At 44.6% G+C, this 24,756-nt stretch overlaps 2 protein-coding genes across 2 annotated transcripts in view; both read left to right on the top strand.

Moving 5' to 3' along the window:
- The window catches only part of dner (delta/notch-like EGF repeat containing), a 56,159-nt gene extending 43,559 nt beyond the window's left edge, over positions 1-12,600 (top strand). Inside the window, exons 7-13 of the mRNA XM_018758862.2 lie at positions 43-156; positions 7,063-7,287; positions 9,558-9,680; positions 9,889-10,002; positions 10,098-10,229; positions 10,329-10,575; positions 11,495-12,600. Of these exons, the coding sequence (XP_018614378.1) occupies positions 43-156; positions 7,063-7,287; positions 9,558-9,680; positions 9,889-10,002; positions 10,098-10,229; positions 10,329-10,575; positions 11,495-11,606 (1,067 nt within the window). The 3' untranslated portion in view covers positions 11,607-12,600. The remainder of the gene's footprint in view (positions 1-42; positions 157-7,062; positions 7,288-9,557; positions 9,681-9,888; positions 10,003-10,097; positions 10,230-10,328; positions 10,576-11,494) is intronic.
- A 2,232-nt stretch (positions 12,601-14,832) lies between these two features.
- Positions 14,833-24,756, top strand: part of pid1 (phosphotyrosine interaction domain containing 1) — a 32,151-nt gene continuing 22,227 nt past the window's right edge. The window contains exons 1-2 of the mRNA XM_029255658.1: positions 14,833-15,037; positions 23,187-23,333. Of these exons, the coding sequence (XP_029111491.1) occupies positions 15,008-15,037; positions 23,187-23,333 (177 nt within the window). The 5' untranslated portion in view covers positions 14,833-15,007. The remainder of the gene's footprint in view (positions 15,038-23,186; positions 23,334-24,756) is intronic.

Genomic DNA, 24,756 nt, shown 5'->3' with positions numbered 1-24,756 from the left:
CAGGTATATGTGTCATGCCGTATATGTGCGGTCACATTGCAGGGTACACTGGTGAGCACTGCGAGGCCCTGGTGGACCACTGCATTTCGCAGCCTTGCATGAATGGAGCCACCTGTACCAGCACTCTGGCTGGACCAAGCTGCAACTGCCCAGATGGTAGGTAACAGAACACGGTCCATGTCACAATCTCTGCACCGCACTTGATCTGAACAAAACTCTTTAAAATGCAACATGTTTTGGATCTTACTGTAAATAGAGCTGGATGACCGCCCCAGTCAAATATTGCAACCCTTGGCCTTTGAGCTGTTTCATGCATCTGTAAATGTCTAAATTTTCTCAGCAGATTAATACTTTCCTTTGTGGTCTGTTGCTAAAAAAAGACATCCCTACACTTTGTGGGGGGGTTTAACATGGTAGAAGCACAACCTGAGTGCTTCTTCATTTTGAATCTTTTGTTAGAGGTAAGGTAACAGTGACAATGAGCATATGTGGAGGGTGTGATCTGTGCATATTTGCATTTGTGCCCATGTTTATGTGTTAGAAAGACCTCTGGCATTACGTGGAAGTTCATCTGTGGTGATATATAATGTGGAATATGAGTGGATTTGATGGGAAATACCTTGTGTTCGCACTACTAAAGGCCAACAGAAATCAAACATAATGTGGACACTCAGAATAACAATGAGCACAGCATGCAGCGGGCATTGGAATATGGTGGTGGGAAAATGAAACACGGGCTGTGTTTGAGGGGAAAAGTGCAGAATTGCAGGCTTGCCCTGATTTCTGTGTCCGTCTTCCTGTTTGGTTCGTGTCTATCTGTGTCATGCCACAGCTTAATTTAAATTTCCCAAACTCTGTTCTAATTAATCCTGCCGTGCCTGATGACGTCCAATCCCTCAGAGCGCCTCTGCTTACCTTCCGACCCGAACGAGAACATGCTGTCAAGTTGTGTGTTTACTTCCAGAAAGAAACGAATGCTAAACATAGGAGCAGGCAGGGCAGCTGTTTTGCTCCAGGTAGTGTTCCTGCTGGAGCAGCAGGGGATGTGAGGACAGGAAGAGCATCACCCTCCGTCAGCATGGCCCCTCGTCCGTCCCCACGGGGGGCACTGTAGAGTGTGGGCACACAAGTCCACCCTGCAGCGCTCTGGCTGAGGTTTCAAAAACAACCTATAAATATGTGGCGCCTTCAGTTAGGTTGATCTGCCTCCCATGTCATTCTTAACGTTTGCAAACTACTTATAATTTGGCATTTCAAAGCAGCATTGACAGTGATTGATTATTTTATCAAGGGCTGAGGCGAGAAAACCTCTAATAACCCTGAGGATTGTGTACAGCACGAGCGATCATTGTCAAATGAGATTTAATAAAAAATAGTGAGTGTCACACCGGGGGCGCAGTGGGTTGGACCGCAGTCCTGCTCTGCGGTGGGTCTGGGGTTCAAGTCCCGCTTGGGGTGCCTTGCGGCGGACTGGCGTCCCGTCCTGGGTGTGTCCCCTTCCCCCTCCGGCCTTACGCCCTGTGTTGCCGGGTAGGCTCCGGTTCCCCGTGACCCCATAAGGGACGAGCGGTTCTGAAAATGTGTGTGTGTGTGTAGTGAGTGTCACCAGTGCCATCATTGTCAGTGGCCTGACTGGCATTGACTTTATAGTAAAAAGCACAGCATGGAAAGAACTACAGTTGTAAGATTTATAAATCTGTGATCACTTGATCAAAACTTATATATGTGCAGAATATAGACTGGAAGTTCCGAAGTCCAAATGGGAGACACCACCAAAGGTGGATGAAAACAGCAGAGCTAAGGTCCTGTGGGACTTCAAGTTCCAGACTGACAAGCAGTTGCTGGCCAACCAACCAGACATAGTGGTGGTCGACAGGAGAAAAAGATGGCAATTGTGATAAATATAGCAATCCCAAGTGAATAATATCAGTAGCAATATCAGAAAGAAGGAGCATGAGAAGATCAAGAAGTACCTAGGGCTGAAGGAAGAATTGGAACGTATATGGAAGGTGAAGTCCAAAGTGGTCCCAGTGGTAATAGGAGCACTTGGGGGTGGGATTCTCGAACTGGGAGAGGGGCTCCCGCAGATTCCGGGGACAACATTTGAAGTCTCTGTCCAGAAGAGTGCAGTCCTAGGAGCAGCTAAAATACTTTGCAGAACCCTCAAACTCCAAGGCCTCTGGTAGAGGATCTGAGCTTGAGAAAGACACACACACCACCCCATGTGGGGGTGAAAGGGAGATTTTTTTATATATAATGTACTTTATATTTTTCATATATATAATGTACTGTATATATATATATATATATATATATATATGTATATTTATTCATTTAGTTGATGCTCTTCTCCAGAATGACTTCCAGCATTAAGGTACTTGCAATTATTTACCCATTTATACAGCAGGCCAATTCTACTGAAGCAATTTAGGGTAAGTACCTTGCTCCAGGGTACCACAGCTAAAGCTTGACTTGGGTCAACTGGTAGCAAAGGGCTTTGAGCTGCTGCCTTTGGACCCAAAAGGCTGCAGGTCTGACTCTCACCTTCAGCTGTAATACCCTTGAACAACTTACCTTAAATTTCTCCAGTAAAATTAACCAGCCACATCAGTGGATAAATAATTTAACATCATAAGTTGCTTTGGAGAAAAGCATCAGCTAAATGAATAAATATAGACAATTACTGGGTTTTTGGAACCATTCCATCAGATTTTATTCTGGTAAGAAAAGAGTGCAGTTAAAGTAAGATGTAGTTTTGCCTTCTGCAGTAGAAACGGGATGAGTAGAAGACATGAAGCAAGCAGAATACAAGCCCAGATAGTCATACAGTGTATGAAAATTAGATTTCAAAGGTCTGAGTGTGAGACAGGGGGTGTGTTGGCACAGCAGGTTTGACCGGGTCCTGCTCTATGGTGGGTCTGGGATTCGAGTCCTCCTTGGGGTGCCTTGTGGTGGACTGGCATACCGTCCGGGGTGTTTCCCCCTCCCCCTCCAGCCTTGCGCCCTGTGTTGCCGGGTTAGGCTCCAGTTCGCCCCAACCCTGCTCGGAACAAGCGATTGTAGATGTTGTGTGTGTGTATGAGTTTGAGACAGAAGCAGCAGGGTGCTGTAATTTGGACTTTGAGGAAATGCTATATGCTTATCATCACCAGGAATTTGATAGTAAAAATCATTACAGGCTTTATGCCATTACTCCAAGAAGGAGATGGTATCGACCATGCTATCCTGTGTAAGTTGAGCATCTGTGTCTTTTAGGGATATGTTGGGCACCTCCTTGCTCTGACAAATTAACTGTATGGCATATAGAATGACAAACAATTGTTGTGAGACACAAATGTGTATCTGAGAGTGAATCACATGTGACCCCAATGTATCATAATACCTACAGGCAGAGTGGAAAACCTTATCTGCTTTTCTTCTTTGTCCAGGTTTTATGTTGCATGAGATTCATGTCATGTATGCACCCCCTCCAACCACACACACACACACACACACACACACACACACACACACACACACACACACACAGAGGGTAGACCTGCCTCATTCCCTCTTTCTGCATTGTCTCTTTTTTTAAATTGCTTTCATGCACAGCACAGGGTCACAACAACATACAGGTAGAGGCAGTACACTGTAATATTGCAGATATGTCCATATACAGTACATACATACATACATAAAGAGCTCAGGGTCAAAAGGTCACAATTTATCAGAGGTATGATAATGTAGCACTTTCTAGTAACTTCTAGATGGGTGTCCAGATATTGCAGAATTCATTAGACTTGTGATGCAAATCAAAAGTCAGCTTTTCAAGGGGGAGAAACAAACACTTCCGTTATCCACATGCTTACAGAGGGAAATTCAGGTGCAGACTACAGTGTTAAAATACATTTCTTCACCAAATATGTAGCAGTAGAGGATCGATGTACCACAACATCATCAATAGTAAGTCAACATCATCAAAATGATTTTGGGTTGTGATTTAATATGAGAGTAGTTGGGGAGAAATTAATTTTTTTGTTCAAGGCTTCTTGGATTCTTGTGTGTACCCCAAACCAGAGAACTTGTATCTAATTACTTTCCCGGAATAAATGTGTCAAAGTGACTGGAGAGAATTTGAATTGAAAACACAGCTGAGATGTTCCTGGGAACATCCTGTGAAGGTGCACTGGAGTGAGGTAGATCTGTGAAAGAGCTTGATGTTTTGTTCCTGGATGCTGAGGGTGGTGCAGGCAGTGAATACTTCAGCACACATACGTAAATGACCATTCATGGTCGCTAAAAGACACGTCAAGGTCCTGTTCCCAAGCCTCCCTTTCTGTATTCTCAACCCAGTCTTAGTCCACCTCTCCCCTGAAGCAGCTGGGGCTTTTTGGCAGCTATGAGACAGAAGGCTGTCTTTGCATTCTTACAAAACAGTTAAAAATAGAACCTGGTAACAGTCGATAAATGCCAAGAGGGGATGTCGGGAACAGTTGCTTTGAGGTTGTTTGTGTTTAGCTGGTGTTTTGTTAAGAACGCTGGTGACAAGATGTGTTATGGGTATAGCTGCGTCATGGAGCTGAGCTCTGGTACAGAATCCCATGTCTTGATGCCCATCTTTAGCAGCTGTAAAATCTGGGACTTACACACTTCAGATTAAAATCCTCTGGGGCTAACAGAAATAGAACTTCATATTGGTTTTTCTTCTCTCCTTCTGGTCAACAACACATCAGGTGCTGACAGTTTGGGGCAAGATGTATAGCGTAATGCTTGAAAGTATGTGATCACTAGAAGGATGGTCAGTATTCCTATATGACATATTAAAATAAACTTATACAATCTCAGATCTTAAATGTGTCACATGAATTAATGTTGATGATTTACACACCCGATCCTACTTACCTACTTGGTTTAACCAATACAACTTGGGCTTCACTTATTTTTACACCTGCACTACTTGTGTGTTTCTACTACACACATGATTTCCTCTGAAGCAACATATGGTACTTGAACCTACTTGAACGATGAACCTCGGTGCTGCAAGTGGTAGGTAATAATCTAGGTTTACTTGAGTCACATGTCTGCAGCTATGTCTCTTTCTCTTAATGTAATGCATCAGTTGTACTTTTGCTGAGATGTACAGTACATCGCTTTGAACAAAAGCATCTGCTAAATGAATAAATGTAAATGTAAATATGGAACTGGTCAGTACACACCTATTGCGAAGATGAGAAACACTGCTTCTGAAAACTTTCCTGGTAAAACTAAGGGACACAAGGGTTTCACACACTTTCAAGCAGCACTGTACATTCCAACAGCAGCTATCCTACAACTACACAAGAATATGTTTTTGACTGTAAGCACTTAGTACTTTTCTTAACTCATGATTCCAAAAGGAGAACATTCTAGAGATTATAACAGGACATTGTGATCATACCAGAAGCAGACACAGCATTCCACGAAAAATACATCAATTACTGCAGGAAGATGGCGATCGTTGTTCCTGAGAATTAATCCAACAAGACAACAGCCGGTGCACAAAAGCAGTATCATTTTCAGCACAAAGGGAAATGATCTAGGGTCTCCTTTCTCCGTATGTCTGCAGTGATGGTGAACATCCTATAAACCTTCACTTTTTTTAGCTGAAGTTCCTTTGGAAGCAGCACGGAGCTTCTTGTCCTGAATACCTGCAGGCTGCCTGTGTAACTAGGGCAGATCCCCTGATTTACGTGGGCTGAAATAGACCGGTCTACCCTTGAGGAGGCTATGTGGACTTTGCTCAGAGTGACAGAGGCCAAAATACCCAAAAGACAACATGTTCTTTACTTACTCCTAGATTGAATAGACTTACTGCATTGCACCATGAACTGATGTAACCAAGTGGAGACAATAAAGCCAATAGCATGGTCAAAAAACCAAACTTGAATGTGACTGAAATGCAAATAAATAAAATATTGCTATAAATAGTTTTAAATAGTTGTGTCCTTACACACTATGCTACTGTCATGCGAAACATACGGGCCTGGGACAGCTGGACCCAAGTGCAGCGTCGTTCGTCCAGAGATGAGGGATGAGGCGAGTTCTCGGTGTCGGGCACAGGCAAAAGGTCGGTTGATCAGCGGTCAGGGTCAGAGTGAGGATCCATGGACGAGGTCAGGGGACTTAGCAAAGGGTCGATCGAATGGCGAACAGGACAGGAACGAGGATCCATGGACGTGATCGGGAAACGAAGCGAAGAGTCAACTACCGGAGGACGTGAACAAAGAGCTAGCGATGCTTGTGAACGAAGTGTCACGGGAGAGGGCGGTTGTCCCTGACGAGATTCCGCAAAGGTCTGGGAGTTGCGCAGTGTCTTTTAAAGGGGAGGTACCGAACTGGAGTCAGGTACTGTTGATAGAGTTGTGGGCATGGACGTGACAGCTACCTGTTGTGTGTGGAATAGAAAGAGCAAGAAAAAAATGTACACAGTGCCACATAGACAACATCTACAGTATTCCTTTCCTGCTCTCCTGCAAGACAGTGTTTCTGTTGACCTTTTTCCCTTTTTTTTCTGGTGGCTCATCCTAGTTTTCCTGGAGAGAAATATTACATTGAACATTCCTCTATCGGGGTCATTGCCATGGTAGCAGAAAAAAAGGGAACAGCAATTAATTCCCATGAGACAAAGTGTTAAACTTGAAATATGACCATGAGAATGGATGTCATCTGGTTAATGTAGATGAGCCACAGTGATCTCATTACTTTGGGCTCCTCCGGTTACGTTAGTGTCACATGTCCTTGTCTTCTGCTGTGCAGGGATGAAAAAATTGCATTAAATTTCCAGCGTTTGAAGTGGCTGTCAGTATTAATACGAAGAGTTTGACTCCAGGGTGATGTCTCATTATGCCTCAACCAGGGCAACTAATTATGAGAAGAAAATGTTTCGGTGGTAATTAAGAAGTGTTCGGTGATGGCAGTTTGCTAGATGCTATTATGGGTATGGATTTTTAACCATTTTTTTTGGATTTCACTCTGGAGTACTGGTAATGTGAATGCATTCAGGCCTCTTTATCCCCCTGCATCCCCTGTTTTCTACTTTAGGGTACCAAGGATGGATGTGTGAGCAGAAGGTGAACCTCTGTGCCTCCTCCCCTTGCCACAACAACGGGAGCTGCTACTCGCATGACAGTGGCTTTAGCTGCAACTGTGCGCCTGGATTTACAGGTCCCACCTGTGCACAGCTTGTTGACTTCTGTGCCCTCAACCCCTGTGCTCATGGCATCTGTCGCAGTGTAGGGACCAGCTACAGGTGTCTCTGTGTCCCAGGTAAGCAGTGTGTAACAGCAGAGTGCACATATGACCCGTTGAACCCATTGAAAGTTAAATTTGCTCAGTTTATCCATCGGCAGAACTCGACAAATAAAGGGAGAGGTTGGCTTGTCTGTCACGAGTTCACTGACTAGTAGGTCACCAGAGCAGTTGTCTTTACGGAAAGTCACGGAATTAGAGGAAACACAAAGAGTGCCCTGCCCAGCTGATCATTCAGCCTATACACCTGCTCTCTCCCTATCCTTTCCTCCCTCTCTTCCTACACCGAGCACTGAGGATGACTTTCTGGTTCCGCTGCAGTTGCCATGGAGACACAGCTTACTTTGTGTGCCTCCAAATGGGCAGGCATGACCACACGAGTTCGCAGACAACCTTGCCCAGGAGGCAGGCAGTGGCCGGATATCATTTAGCCTCACAACAGCTTCGGGCACCTGACAAACCTGCATGTACATTGCCCGTTGGCAAGATCGCTGACCTTTCTTCATCCTTATGTTCATTTCCCTGCTTTTTGGCAGGACAGCAGGGGACTCGATATTAATGCCACATCCAGAAAATTCGTCCTTCTTGACTATGAACCTCCTCAGTTGAGGGAATATAAGATTTTCCAGCCCGAAGCTTGTCTGACATTTACCAGCGCATAATTTAGGAGAGTGTGTTGCACACATGACTCTGGTGTTTGACAAAGTGCTTTAACGGCTAAGGAGAATGATGTTGCTCTTTTGTGCTTCTGTGCGCTGGCGAGACTGCCTCATGGCTCCCCCAGAGGAGGCTGGTATGTTCCATCGCCTTCTGAGGTTCTGCCCGTCCTCCTTCACTCAGCGCTTTACACCCCCTCTCGTGGCACAGAAACACATGGAGGGAAAACACATCGGATTCAGGAATTCTGCACAACACTGCCCCCTAGAGGCCAACCAGGTCAATGTCCATGTAACATCAGCGGGAGTTTAACAGTGTTATTGAAGATTTTCTTATAATAATAATAATAATAATAATAATAATAATAATGATAATGGCACAGCAAGTACTGTTGCTGTCTCACAGCACCTGGGTAATACGAGAGGGTATGGGTTCGATCCTCACTTAGTCTGTATGGAGCTTTTCATGTTCTCCCCGTATGTGTGTAGATTTCTACTGGGTTTCTAAAGACAGCCTAGAGACATGCAATTCAGGTGGACTGAGTACCCTAAAAGCTCCTATAGCATGTGTGAGAATGACATGGAGAAAGTATGTTTCAAGTAGTGTATCTAGCATTACGAGTCACCTTGAGTAAATGAGGTATGGGCTGATGCTGCTACACAGTGTTCATTGGAGAAAAGTATCTGCAAGATGAATGAATGTAAAACAGTGACCATTTCTGAGATTTGTTGTTCAATTTTTAAAGATAATTTTTGTAGAGGAATTTATAAACAGGAGTCATTTGTCCATTTTGAGATTTGCCTCCTATTGTTTTTTTCAGTTCTTCTGAATGAAACTTCAAAGTTTATGTGCAGTAAAGCATGGCTCCCACATCCAGCACACCAACGTGAACTGAATATTGTTGGTACCCTAAGAGACACAGTACGAGGAGCGGCAGGCAGTACAGTTGTTAGAGCTAGTGCCTCTGGACTCGAAGGTCCTAGGTTTAAATACCACCTCCTGCTGTAGTTGCCTTCAACAACATGCTTGCCCTGAATTACCCCAGTAAAAATTACCGAGTTCTACAAATGGGTGAATCATTATAAGCTGCTTTGGAAGAAGAGAATCAGCTTCATAGATAAACACAGGCTGGATTTCAGCTTGCCTTTGTTTGTTTATTTTGAAACAACCACCTACTTCTGTACAGCTCTTGTTATTTTCACATTTATCTGATACTTTTCTCCAAAGGGACTTACAATGTGAATATTACAACTATTTTCCCATTTATACAGCTGGGCAATTTTTTTATTGCTAGAGCAGTTTTAGGGTAAGTACCCTGCTCAAGGGTATGACAGCCAAAGGTGGGGAAATCAAACCTATGATTTTTGGATCCAAAGGCAACAGCTCTAACCACTGCACTACCAGCTATCTCATACTTCTACCCACCTGCAGTGTATTTTTTTAGTTCGGTTGTTCAAGCTTAACTTGTTGAGTAGGGTTCATTGTTTCAGTTGTTCCTTTGAAAATACCTGCACTGTATAACATATTATAAGCAGCTTTTGATAGAAGGATCAACTAAGCAACAAATTATTATTATTGCTTTTTGTTGTTGTTAGTGCACATTTTTAGTAATACAGTGTCACTTTAACCAGGGTACCACGGTCTGTACTGTGAAGAGGAGTACAATGAGTGTCTGTCAGCACCCTGCCAGAACTATGGCACCTGCAACGACCTTGTCAATGGATATGAGTGCATTTGCACTGAACAATATGAAGGTGAGTTGTGGGTGGGTGTGAAGGAGAAGGAGAAAATGCTTTGTGCACTTTGCAATTTAGGTACGTGTGTGAGCGCATGTGTCAGATTCAAGTCTTGTGAGACACCCGTGTGAGGGTATGACATTGTCTCCTCATCGCTGACACGTGTTCTTCATGTCTCATGTGAGCTACACCATGATCCTGAGAAACATTTATATGTATCATGCAGGGAGACACTGTGAAGTGTACAAGGACCCATGTGTGAAGGTGCACTGTCGAAATGGAGGAACCTGTGAGACTGTGGGACTCAATGCTACCTGTGTGTGTCCTCCTGGCTACGTAGGTGAGTCTGGATTGGTATCTGTGATCACCTGCACCTGACCAGCATGCTGTGCCTCTGGGAAGATCACTGACTTCTAACTGCCTCTGTTCATTCAGGTGAACACTGTGAGGTCGACATCAATGAGTGTGACAGCAACCCTTGCCATCACGGGGGGACGTGCATCGACCAGTCAAATGGCTTTGTGTGTCACTGTTTGCAAGGATGGGTGGGACCGAACTGCGAGATCCGTGAGTGGAATCACCCGTCCACTTGTCAAATGTATTTCAGCGATGCTTTTGCTAAAAAGTTGTTACGCTTTTTGTGTGTGTGTGGTGGGTACGATGCAGATTTGCAGTGGAAGGCAGCGCACCCAGATGACTCTCTGACCAGTATGCCACGGCACTCGCTCTACATCATTATTGGGGCTCTGTGTGTGGCCTTCATCCTCATGCTCATCATCCTCATTGTGGGGATCTGCCGCATCAGCCGCATCGAGTACCAGGGCTCTTCGCGCCACGCCTACCAGGAGTTCTACAACTGCCGGAGCATCGACAGCGAGTTCAACAATGCCATTGCCTCCATCCGCCATGCCAGGTGTGTGTTAATATAGTGCATTGCCCAGCACTTGCTAGGTTTTTGGGATGGGGGCTTTCTAGAGGATACAGTGCGAAGTGCATCTGTGATCTCAGCCATTACTGCACTCGTGTCTGTTATAGGATCAGTTACACTGTGTAACACAGTGTTTGTTCTTGGGTAGTAAGTGTTATTTCCTAATTGGTTATGGCTAAAAAGTATAGAAACTGGCTATTATTCCCTTCAAACTTTGGAAAATGGGCGAAGTTGCATTTTCATTCACATAGTCGGAAAAAACAACATATGAATCAAAATTAATATGTAGTATTTATACTAAAGTGTACAAAAATGACCACAAAAGATTTAGAAGTGAATAGTTTTTTGAGATTTATGATTATACTGTTAAGTTATTTTCATGAATCAGCCCCCAAATATAGTCTCCCATCACGTTCTCCTTATATGCTCCTTGATAGCGGCATTCGAAGTCCTGTATGTCCTGGTGGAAGCACTTATATGTGAATGAGATTGTGCAAATTTGCCCATTTTCCCATTGGAAATAGGTATACACACACACACACACATTTTCGGAACCGCTTGTCCCATACGGGGTCGCGGGGAACCGGAGCCTACCCGGCAACACAGGGCGTAAGGCCGGAGGGGGAGGGGACACACCCAGGACGGGACGCCAGTCCGTCGCAAGGTAAATTTCAAAATATCACTGTCCTGGTCACAAAAGCAAAGTTTAAAGGGAATTATAGGCACTTTCTATACCTTTAAAGCCATAAGCAATAAGGAGATACACTTACTACCCAGAAACAAAAAAAAAAGTAAAAATTTGTTACACTGTGTTATCGGTACATTGCATGTCCAGGTTTTTATTTTCTTTTATTTTTATTTACTTTTGCTTCGCTAACCTGAGCCATTTGCATTCCTCTCAAAGGTTTGGCAAGAAGTCACGGCCTGCCATGTACGACGCCACACCTATCGCCTATGAGGACTATAGTCCCGATGACAAGCCCCTTGTCACCCTGATTAAAACAAAGGATTTGTAATAAAAACAAGCAAAGAGACAGCACTCATACTCCCACTTAGAATCTCCTTGTTGTCGACATGCACTCAGTCACCCATTAAGTATTTCTTTAGGAAAAAAGGACTAAAGTAATTCCATGAATGAAGGATATTAGAAATATGATTTAAGGCTGAGAACCGTAATGCATAATGTAATAGTATATATACTATTTGCATTAAGTTGATCAGTGGCCAGTAAAATAACTATGTAAAGCAGCCACTGCAGGTTAATAGAATCAGATTAGTTTTATAAAAGGCTTCTGTAAATTTCCAGAGGGTCTCGGCCCCACATTTGTAGATTAAATTTTAACTGTTGAATCGATAGCTCTATGTTACCAATCAAAGCAAATAGAAGTAATGCCAGATGTTGTAGTAATAAGTGCATATGTAACAGTGAAATAAAATAGATTAAAACCTGCAATGGGTTGCCTTATTGGTGCATGGGTAGGTTCAATGGTTTCTGCGTCATTTTGAAACCTTAGATAAACTGCTGTTTATTTAGTGTCTAGTTTTTTTAGTGGTTCGTGCCATAATCTTATTCTCTGGATAGCGTGTGATGTCTGGGAAATTTACAAGGCAATGTTTTCTGTGGGAGCAAACAGTACTTTTTAGTCAGTTGTTTTTATTCTTATTATGACGCAATTAAAAACTGAGCTAGCGGTTTTTCACAGTGCTTTATCGTTCATCATTGAGGACAGTGTCTTTGCTTGAAGTGAAGTGAAAGACGAAAAGTCAGCATGTGGGCCTGCTGTAAATGTGCTTCGATGTCCCACGTTACGTTTCCTTTCCGTGTGCAATCATGTCCTTCTCAGGACCAGTTCTTCCTATTTTGTGCTCAGGCCTGACCTGACCTCTTTTTTCTTTTGGGGTCATCCTACCTTTTTTTTTAAACTTCATGACTCATTCTTTGTTGAATGATGTAATAATAAAGGTCTAATTGAAAACAGCTAATGTGTGTTCTTAAATAAATGTCCGAGTTCCCTGATTATTGTTGTGCCATTGTAAGTTATTCATAAATCGAGGCTGTTCACTTTGTTAGCTTGCAAACTGCATCGTGTTAATGGAGCTCTCAGAAATATATAAAATAATAACTTGATAACATATATTTAATGTTTATTAGAGAGCTGGTTCTCAGTGTCTTGGGATCTCAGCATACAGTACCTACCTATGTAACAAGTCATTTACTGCTGTAAACCTTGCATTAGTTGCTGAGAATGGTGCTAATCCCGTGAAAGGGATTATGCTGCCAATCCCGAGCCAATGGCAACAAAATAATTCAGGGGATTTAAAGGGTTTCGTAATGAACATCAAGAATCCTCAGTCTTGTTCTCCTCATCCATACAAGAACCAGAGAAAACGATGTCACACTTGTGATGGACAATGAGCTCAGTGTGTCACTGCAGTGGAGAGGTTGGCTCTGTGGTGACGCTGACACACACACACACACACACACACACACACACACACACACACACACACACACACACACACACACACACACACACACACACACACACACGTGTCCCACAGAAGCTGTCCTCAGACTGTGACTGTCCATGGGCAGGACGAAAGGCTGACACACCAGACATAAACTGTCCACAGACAAAATACCCATGAATGTAATTTCTGGTTACATAGGCGCCACGTGGGTGGTCTCTCTCTGAAGCCGGATGTCTGCTGAACTTGGTGTAAACAATGGTAAACCTGGTAAGGTCGTAGCTTGTGCCCTTAAATTCAGGGGCCCCAATGCAAAGCTGTATGGTCTACTGTGGTGGGGGAGGGGTGTACTGATGGTGTGACAATCCATGTAACATAAGAAAAACTCCAATATAGCATCAGATTATGTACCACTTCATTGGTAGCTTCAGAAACTGCTTCCACTTGGCATATGGGAGAGATCTGGTGAAGCAGGTAAATTTCTAGAGAGTCCTGCTTGACAGTATGTGAAGCCCTTGTGTCCCTTAGTTTTACCATAAAATGGTTATTGATGAGCATCCGTCTTTCTCATCTGACACAATAGGTGTGTAATGACCAATCCCATATGTTGCCTTAGAGGAAATCATGTGTGTATCAGAAAAATAGGAGTGCAGGTGCAAAAATAAGTGAAGCCCAAATTGTACTGATTAAACAAAGTAGATAGTCAGGTGTGTGAATCAATCTTTTATTCATTATATATTGTTCTTTTAACAGTTAGTAGTTTATTTCAATAATTTACACAAGAATAATAACCAACCCATAGAGTTCACATATATTACGGTAATATAAATTTCAAACAATTCTCCTGCCTGTATTTGTAAGACTATACAAACTATAAAACCATGACACACACACACACACACACACACACTCTGAAGCCGCTTGTCCCCAGTGGGGTCATGGTGAAGCAGAGCCTAACCCAGCAACACAGGGTGCAGGGCTGGGAGGTGGGGGACACACACACCCTGGACAGGACACCAGTCCGTCACAAGGCACCCCAAGCAGGACTCAAACCCCAGACCCCCCAGAGAGCAGGACTCGGTCAAACCCATTGTGCCACTGCACCCCCCTGTAAAACCATCACATTCTGGATAAATAAATAAGTGCATAAAATTATGGAATGAAAAAAAATTTCCCCGGTGACTCTTGACACATTGTGTCCATTTATAGCACCACATGAGTGGGGGATCCAGCATATGGCGAGCAGCATCGTTGACGTGGGGGTGTCCAGTGTGCGACTCGAGGACTGCAGCCCGCGTGAATATTTGTAAAATGATTTGTATATGACATACCTACAAGAAATCCCACTGAATCACATGAGAGGATACACATTTATTCATTTAGCTGACACTTTTCTCCAAAGCAACTTACAGTTATTTACCCATTTATATAACTGGGTTATTTTGCCAAAGCAGTTTGGGGTCAGTACCTTAAGTACCTCAGTACCCTGTAGTAGCCTCAAATCTACTACAGCTGTAGGTAGGAATTGCATCTATGACCTTTGGCTCCAAAGACAGCAACTCTAACCACTACCCTACCAGTTGTCTCAACACACAAACCACTCCAGATAGATAATTTTTTTCTTTTTTTTAATTTACACCTCAGTATGCGTCACGATGATATCATGTGCGCCCTCGGCCCTCTAACCAGGCCCCGGGAATGACTGTGGCCCTTGGCCAAGAACACGGGACGCCCCTGCGCGAAGCGATGCACGGGAGAGCGCCCCCTGCCGGTGGCTGCGCGAAGGAGGCTCGTCTCCTGCAGGCGGAGCTCCGGCGTCTCCTTCCACTAGAACCCGCCGCCCTGGTCGCAGGGGAGAGGGGGGGGCGCAGGCAGATGTGAGCGAGAGGGGCTGCAGCTCAGTGACGATCCAGCTGTGAAGGCGACAGAAAGGCGCTCTTGCACAAACATGTGGCAACCCGCGACGGAGCGACTGCAGGTAGGACGCGCGCTCACTGCGCTGCCCCCTGCGCGCGGAGCGCGTCTCGCGGACCTCCGGCGGGCGCGTTTTAACGCCGTTTTCTGCGTTAAGCGCGTCGCTGCACTCCTTTATGTAGAAATAAATTGGAGGAGAGAGAGGAGGAAAAAAACGTTAGCTGCGCTTATTCTATGTATCATGTCTGGGCACTGTGTGTGTGGAGGCAGTCCACGCGCGAGCTTCATTAAAAAGCCCATTGTCCACGGGGTTTCGCGCGACGCCCACGACCTGTGTATAAGCGCCGTATCGCAGACGAGACGGGTTCGAATCCACCAAATTCACAGTGCGCACAGTTGTGCGAGAATGCATGTCGTGCACGCACTAGCCAGGCCTCGGGGATCTTTGTTCTTGTTCCCGAAGGTTGCGAAAGAGCTGAGCGGCGGCGCGCGACGTGTCGGTCGCTGACGGGCTGCGACCCCCCGCAAGTAGCGCTCGTGAGGACGCGATCGCAGCTCCTGCCTCTAATGCTCTCCAGATGGGCCCGTGCACAGCTGTCCCCAAGGCAACACCGAGCACCAGTAGTAAACACTAATCAACGCACAGGCCAGGGACACACACAAAATTTGACAAAACTCGTACTGTGGAAATGCAGGCGGTTTTCCAAGGTGAGGGGTCCCTGGGTGCGCGTGCTTTTTTCGGGGGGGGGCGCCTCCTTTTTAAGTTCCAATCCAGGTCTGCACGTGCGTTTATACTTATTCATTTATCATGTGACACCTTTCTCCAAATGTTCTACAACCTTAATATACCTGCAGTTATTTACCCATTTATACACTGGAGCAATTTCAGGTAAGTACTGTGCTCAAGGGTACTACAGCTGGAGGCAGGATTCAAACCTGTGACTATTAGGTTTACATGCATTAGCCCTAACCACTGTGCCACCTGCTGCAGGTGAACACCTCTATGTTTTCAATCCTGCCCTGCTGGGTGAAAACCTGGGGCACCTGGCAATATAATAATGGGTACAGCTGTAGCCTTTGGACCCAGATGGTCCAGGTTTGAATTCCACCTCCTGCTGTAGTGCAGAGGGTAACTTTTTGAGACAAGAGGAAGATGATGAGTTAAATCTGTGCTGCTGTGCCCAGTTGGAGGTTGTTCACTGAGATCTGTTGCGTCTGCTGGCTGAGTGCCGGATTCTTTTCTGTGACTGATTTATTGGGCCCCCATCTTTCTGCTGGAACGCAATCGTTTTGGGACGGCTCCATTCCTAATTGTCCGGCTCTCGCTGATGCACACCATGTGGTTTTGGCACGTTCACTTCAAAGAACGTTGAACACATGAGTGTGTTTAACACACTTTCCGAGAGCTCTGCTCATGGCTGTCATGGCAGAGTCCAGTCCGTACCTCTGTGATACTCTGATGTTTGTCAGCGATGCAACACTGTATTGTCACCGTACCCAGTAGGGATGAGCCAGATGGACTGCAGGGCAAACACACGTGTTGCTGTGTGACATCGTGTGTTCCACTGTGGTTGTGTGTATGTGCACCGTCACATTGGCATGTCACTTTTTAAAGGCATCATCTTCCAGTATGTGGCAGTCGGAAAGCAATAGTGTGCGTGCGTGCGCGTCAATACGTATTTTTAAGCGAGACAGGGGGTGTTGCCCCTTGTTGAGCTGGACATGGAAAACACAGTGGCCTTTGAGGAGTGCTGGCTGCTGTGTAATTTGGACTAGACAGCACCCCCAAACCCCCCACCTCTCTGTGCAAACACCTTTCCCTTGCCTCTCTTTTTACATTTTCTGGGTGATTTTTGAAATTCTTGAAATGCTTTTTCCTCCAGAAACTGATTACTCTGCATGTGTATCATCGCTGTTTTTATTTTTAGACGGAGTGTGCTAAACTGCGGTTAGTAACCATGACAATGCCACAGTTCTGTACTTTCCTGGCTGAAGCCCACATCAGCAGTTTCATCCAGTTGCGCAACATACCCACATGGCATTCATGATTCCCCCTGTGTGCACACGTGTGGGTGGGCGTGCGTGCGTGCGACCGCGCATCTGTGTGTTCTTCCCTCTTCGACTCCAGCTTGGCCACAACTTCTGCTTATCTCCACATTTGTCCCGATGACTTGGAGAACATGTCTTGAACGTAACTGTGCAGCGGAAGTTTAGCAGACATGGCCAACCCATGTTAAAATACTGCCAAGCGAATCATCAAATGGAGACCATGTCTGGCACAATAATGCATCTTTGGCACTACAATGAAGTGCAGACCTTCTGCTGAATGGAAGGAAACAATCAAGTGATTTCACGTCATTGCCAAGAAGATCCATTCTGCTCATACAGGCATGTTTTGAGTCGTGTGGACACTTTAGACCATATGGCTTCTCATCATGTGGACGGTTCAGTTCTTGATGACCTCAGTGAAATACCCCTGTTTGTATCCTGTGGTTGTGTTGGATAGGGAAGGAAGTTGAGCTTCTTGGTTTTGAGTTATGAAGATATATTGTCATGTCTGTTTTTATGTAGTGTATTTGTCATACTGTGTGTGTGTGCGCGCGCGGTGCCTTATGTTACACCTGAACCTGCACAAACCACTTCTAATGTACACTTCTACGTAGTGAAATGATAGTAAACATACAGTGCTGCTTGGACTGTATGCAAAGTGTTTGTGTCCCTTAGTTTTACTACAAAATTTTTGAGCATGTGGCATAAAAGGTGTGTAATGACCAATTTAGAGGACCTCGTGTGTAGTAGAAACACGGAAGTAATGCAGGTGCAAAGATAAGTGAACCCCAAGTTGCATCGGTTAAACAGGTAAGTAGAATCAGGTATGTAAATCATAATCATTTATTCATTTTATACGGTTGAGATATAAGATTTAGATTTTGGAAGTGTACTGAGATACTTTACACAAGAACAAGGACCATCCTCAGACAAAAAAATGGGACAATGACTAAACGAGGGAGGAGGATACATTCAAGATGCACAGGACATGATGTTAAACCCTATGCGTATATTACATTGGCTCTACACAAGGACCCAGTCCAACCAACATCACCATGAAGCCGCAGAGAACAACATTCAGCCTTGCTAACTAGGAATGAGACAAAGGAGACCCCAGCAGTCATCTTTGTAGGAGTGCAAACCTACGTCCAGCTGGACATAATGCAGTGTTGAAGTCCTGAGGAAAGGGTGTAAGTTTAGTCCTTTATAGATATGGTGTTGTAAAAAAATGTCAATGCACTGTGATTTGAGTTCTCTGTATATACAGAGACAGTACCTGTATATACAGGTACAGTCAGCCCTCCACCTTCACGGGGGTTAAGGGGTGCAGGACACCCGTGAAAGTGGAAAAACTGCAGATATTTCTAGGCCCCCCCAAACCTTAGCTCTTAATACTGTTGACCATATTTAACACACAAAAAAGTAAAACAATACACTGTACTGCAACACTAAGTTTTATATGTTGGGCATCCCCAAACAGAGTGCGTGGTGGTCCACAGTTCTTTAGCGCACTGAAACTTTTTACAAAATGTAACTTTTATAATAAATTTGTGTATATACAGTATTTTTGGTAGTAAATAATACAAATTTAGATTAATAATACATATATTTTATACATTTATGACTTAAACTTTTTCTGGTTATCTTTACATTTTCTAGTCTACGTGAGTATTCTGCAATTTTCTGAAGTAGCCCGCAAAACTCCAAAAAAATTCCCATTTAATTATTGATAGCAAACTCACGAATAATCAAATCTGTTTAAGTTAAACCCACAGAAGTTGAAGTTCGACTCTATATAATCAAACGTGTACCAAGTGATGTTGTTTATGGTACAGCGGGAGCGCTTTCGCTGCTCATGCACGGTTTGTTCTGAACCATGACTGCTGTAAATGATAACATACAACTGCAAAGTTCCTTCTTTTTGTGATGTTCCTCCTTTTTGCTCTCCAGCTGCATCAGATCCTCCAGTTGATTCTCACCGTTTTTGTCTCCTGTTCTCCCTGGTGAATGGACACGCGCCGTGTCCGTGGCTTAAATACCATATTTAAAAGTAAATAATGTCCTGACTGGATGGATTTGGAGTGGCAAGAACTAAGAGGCCAGTGGCATTTTTGGCTTGATTTCAAGGGTATTTTCCCGTTTTGTTGTGTATCTCAGAACTGATGTGTTCATTTGGCAGTGAAACAGGGTTAAAAGTCTAAAACTTAAAGTTAAATGCTTCACCCTCCTGCCGTCTGGCAAAAGATACCGAAGTATTCGGCCCTCACGGTCAGGCAGTTTCTTCACCCAAGCCATCAGACTTCTCAGTCTCTAGGGACTGGACTGACACCAACCCACACGCACACCCATGCTCAACTGAACGCCATTCAACTCCCTTGGCAGTTTTTTGTACTCTTCTTTCTTAAATTGCTGCTAAAACCTAACTTGTATTTTTACATTTACACACACTGACCGAAACCACTTGTCCTGAGTGGGGTTGAAGCAAACTGGAGCCTAACCCGCCAGCACAGGGCGCAAGGCTGGAGGCGGGGGGACACACACCCAGGACAGGACTCCAGTCCATCGCAAGGCACCTCAAGCAGGACTCGAACCCCAGAACCGCCAGAGTGCAAGCCCCTGCCGAGCCACCTCCATTTTACAGCATTTATTGTGTGTTTATTGTTTATATTAATTATGTTTATATATAAATAAACATATTTATTATTTGTTTTGTAGGTAGCTCTGAGTTGTTTCTATGTAGCACCATGGTCCTGGAGGAACGTAGTTTTGTTCCACTGTATACTGTACCAGCTGTACGTGGTTGAAATGACAATGAAGCCACTTTTACTTGAGCGTGAACCTTGTCGCCAGAGAGGAGGCTCTACCCTTTTCCGTAGCTCCGTCCTCTTTCTACCCACTTCCAGTGTTTCTGAGAATTTGGTGCTCCCAAACTCCCAGATGTCTCTCCTAAATTTGACTGCGCAAACAGAGGAGTATTTTCAGGCCTAAAGGGTTTCACAAGGTCTTAAACTGAGTCAAAGGAGAGCGCTCTAGCCTTCTACCTGTGAAGCTCAAGTGTTGCTGTGGCTTGGTCAGCTGTGTAGGAGCACGCACGTGTACAGAGTCACATTGCTTACCCGCACATATGAAGGCTGTGTTTTCACTATCCGTCAGACTGCAGATGGTGTAAAAGTGGTTCTGTCAAAAGTCGGTTGATGGGCGCCAGACGTTGTTTCATGCACGCAACCAGGATGGAAAGAGACGCTGGCAACGTGAGACCAGTTATAGATGGTCTGCAGTCCTGCTGTCCGCTAGCTCTCCAACTGTTCAACACACTCTTTCATCTCAGTTCTGCTGGACTCACACAGCTATGTGTTCACATATGTGTGTGCGCTGTTCTTGGAAATGTATGTGCGTGTTCGTATGTGCAGTTTCAAAATAGTGACTTGTGTTTGGTTTTCAGTGTGTGTATTCGTTGGAGTGTTTGTCTGTGACCAGGTCATGACAGCAGGCTGCCCTTGGTGTCCCAGAAGGTCTTGGCCTTCTGGAAACTTCCTGGGGTATCAAAGGGGCCGTGTGACTGTGAATGGAGCTGAGAGTGACTAGGCAGGGTCCTCCAGCTGGAGCACTCCCCAGGCTGCAAGTGAAAGCTAACATCTGCACCCTGTTAGAACATCACCGCTGCAGCCAAAGACAGTCTCTGTCTCAGACATGTAAATTTACGTTTATTCATTTTGCTGATGCTCTTCTCCAAAGCAACTCGCAGTGTTAAGCTGCTTATAGTTTTTCACTCATGTAGGGTAAGGACCTTTGTCAAGGGTACTACAGCTGGAGTTAGGATTTTCCGAAGGTAGCAGCTTTAACTACTTTGCTACCAGCTGCTCCTAATAGCCTAAAAATATTCACACGTGGAAATACTTTTACTAGCCAGTTTATTAGAGACACCTGACTGGTACAGACTGGTACTGGTGGTGGTGTTATGATATGGGGAATAGGTTCTTGGCACACATTAAGATTTTTGAGCCAACCCAGCATCGTTTGAATGCCACAATGTACTGCCCCCGTGTTGCTGAGTAGGTGCATCTCTTTGTGGCCAGTCTAGCCTTTCTCAAACTGATACTTCCAGCAATGTGCCATGTTACAAAGGACACATCGTTTCAGGATGGTTCCACAAACATGACAGTGCCTTTACTCCAAAGACCTGCGCAGTCCCCATTTCTGAAGACAGTAGAGCATCTTTGGGATGAGGTGGAACGTGATGTTAGCAGAATGAATAATCTGTCAAAAATGTGCAGAAACTGTGAATCTCAAGTGTGCATCAAGTCAGCGTGGCCAAGAAACCTGTGGAATGTGTCCAACTCCTTGTTGCTGAATTCATGCTATATTGGAGGCAAACGCCAGTAACTTCCACTACTAGCTTGGTGTACCTAATAAAATGGATGATAAGTGTACAATGTCATCCTTCTAGAAATCAACATTAAATAGGCTCATGTTTTAGAGTTTTGAAGGAAATCTGAAGACCTCTGTTGGCTTCAAACTTATTTGTGTTCTGCCCCATGCATCTGTATGTGAGCTTTTTTGTGTGTGTGTGCGTGTGTGAATTTCACAGAAAAATATTGATTTACAGAAGGACTTGCAAGGACATGGGTAACCAAAGAGTGACATGAAATGCAGTGAAACATATGTACAGAAGAGAAATACCATAGTGGGCCTGGCCTGATCTGCCTTTCTGGTCTGGTGCTAGGGGTGCGAAACCACACTGATGATCTGGATCTAATGGTTAGACTAACATGGAGTAAAGGAGCTCATTGTCAGCAAGGTGTTGTATATGTTCTACTTAAGCTACTTGTATAAAAAGGCTAGAATAATCAAAACATGTGACGTGCGATTTATTCTATGATGCTGTGAAAGACCATATGAACCTGCTTGAACATGTCTTCAGTGTGAGCAGTTCAGAATTGTTCTGATGAGGGTCATGTAATTGCTGGAATAAAATCTCTGCTGTAGCATATGGCTTGCTGTCTTCATGAATTCCACAAAAAATGGGTGTAATATGAATAAAAAGAACATGATCTGCCCTGCTGGTCCAGACTGGATGTCTGACTCTGGGAATCCATTGAATATGAATATCCTTCAGGAGGCTCCAGATGCTCTGCTGCAACTCTCCAGCACCCGTAGCTTCTCCTCCGTGCATCATGTTGCGATGTTGCCTACTCTGTAAGTGCTGCTTGTGTGTGGCTGGTCGGTTCTGTTTTTAGCCAATGTTGACCTGACTGCCAACTGGGTCCAGAACAGTGTGGTGTGTTTCTGGATAGCCATCTTGCTGTGGTTATCTGTCTTAACCTTAAAGTGTCTCTCTAATGTCATACATTGGACACGGATGCCATGTATTTGAAGTTAATGAGGAATTGAGATCGCTGTCCAACAGGGAAACGTGCTCTACAGACAGAGGGCTCTGCATGTGAAAAGCTTAGTCAAAACAGGAGATGAGACTGAAGGCCCAGCCATCCCCGTCTCCGCCTGGAATCTGGGTTTCGTAACACCGACCAAAACCATATGTTGGTTCTGGCGTGAACTAGGTCCTTCAGGAAGTTTTTTCAAACGGCAGACTCAAATGAAGTTAGGAAAGGGGGCAAGCACATGCTTTTCCAGGAACTCTAAAGGAACAAGTTGTGGTATTTCAGGCTTTTATATTGTCTGCACTGCAATCTCAAAAACAATGTGTACGAAAGAATGCACAGTTAAAGTGAATACATTGTTTTGCGACCGTGTAATAACTTAGTAATGCAGATTGTCTCAAGTAATAACAGGCTCATGTAGTAATGTGAGCTGTTGATCATGGTCTCTGAGAGTTTGCAGGAGTATGTACTGCTGACGTGCTGTTAAACCTTTGTTATACGACAGTTACGAAATTTCATGTGGAAGTGCAGGGAGAAATTTGTCTGACTTGGGTGGATTTCTTCTTGCTCTGATCAAAATGGAACATTCTTCTGTAGGGGGCCGCCACGGAAAATAGTTTTTGTGGGTTCTAGTCCAAAACTCTTCCATGAGTATCCAAGTAGAACACTAGCCCGTATTGTTTCAGGTGCTGGGCAACGTGAACCAAGGGAGGAAGGGATCACTCTGTTGCCCAGCTCACCTAATTAAAGCGAGAACAAAGTTCAACATGTCTCTCTCAATTTCAGCACTTCCAAACGATGCTGAAGACCAAGCTCAATGTGCTAACCCTGAAGAAGGAGCCGTTGCCCACCGTGATTTTCCATGAGCCAGAGGCCATTGAGCTCTGTTCTACTACACCGCTGATGAAGAACCGGACTCACACGGGATATAAGGTACATGCGGACCATCCCAAATTGTGTTTCATTTCTTATTGTTTTCATTGTGGTATGTGTCTCTAGTAACTTTACTGAGACACATCTTAAAACCCACAAGTAGGAGGCTCCATCAGCTAATGCTGAGTATTTGTTTATCTGACACTTTTCTCCAAAGTGAATTGCAATTATTTATGCATTTATATATGTGGTTAATTTTACTAGAACAATTGAGGTTAAGTACCTTGCTCAAGGGTACTACAGCTGAAGGTGGGATTCAAACCTGTGACCTTTGGGTCCAAAAGCAGTGACTCTAATATTCCACTCAACATGCTATCAGAGTTGTGTTTTTTTCTTTCTTTCAACTTCTTTTAATGAATTACACACACACTGACTGAAACCACTTGTCCCAAGTGGGGTCACAGTGAGCCGGAGCCTAACCCAGCAACAGAGGGCACAAGGCTGGAGGGGGAGGTGACACACCCAGGACAGGATGCCAGTCCGTCGCAAGGCACCCCAAGCGGGACTCGAACCCCAGACCCACCCAAGAGCAGGCTCAGGCCAAACCCACTGCGCCACTGTGCCACCGCACCCCCCCGACTTTTAATGAATTATCCAATAGTAAATTGTAAATGGTAACCGGTCTTAAAAATCTCTGCTTTAACCACATCTCCAAATAATGTGGTGCCTGGAGTTAAAATGGCCAACAGGGTTACTCCTAGAAAACCTGCCGTAAAGCTGAATACTAGCTATACAAGACAATAGTAAATTGTGGTTCCTTACATCCATGCTCAGTACGGACAACTTCAGTGCTGTCAACTGAGCTCATGGACTTCATGAGTATGTTGTCACCAGTGTTGATTACTTCTTTCTACTCCCATTTTAGTGAGAACTTTCTTTACTCAGTACTATACCCCAGTTTCCGCTGTTTTGTGGACTAACAATATCCGGAATAGTTAGCTGTGCCTCTGGGCCACTCTCTAACAGTCCATGTGGCCTGCGGTTGGCGTGCAGCTGTGCCATGCGTTTGTTTATTCCTGGGGTGCCAGACAGTGTTTTAGTTTTAACCCAGAAGTGCCTCATCTGAGTTAGTTTGAACTTTGCTTCTGTCTCCGATGGAATGAAAATAAATATGATTGTGGAATAAGTATAAGAACAAAAATACAGTGTGTTATTGTAGCCTCTCCTCCAGAAAGAGGAGTCGTGTCTGTGGTGTAAACATTTTGACACCAGAGAGGACCCATGTGAGCGTGGGCTGGTGTGTGGGCAGCAGAGGCTGGCGTATGGGCATTGAGTATGGCATTATGGGGGATGTGGGACCAGGCTGTGGGCACGTAGGGGTGGCATGCGAGAATTCAGAGAGTCACAGCAAAACACTGGGAAGGAACGTCAGGTCCCAGCTGGGATGAATCTGTGGCTAAGAAGTCTTAAATTGCAATTGCAA

Source organism: Scleropages formosus, chromosome 10 (genome assembly GCF_900964775.1).
Source record: "Scleropages formosus chromosome 10, fSclFor1.1, whole genome shotgun sequence".
Classification (NCBI taxonomy): Eukaryota; Metazoa; Chordata; class Actinopteri; order Osteoglossiformes; family Osteoglossidae; genus Scleropages; species Scleropages formosus.
The sequence above is the reverse complement of the archived record's forward strand: the minus strand, read 5'-3'. Positions and strand labels throughout refer to the sequence as shown.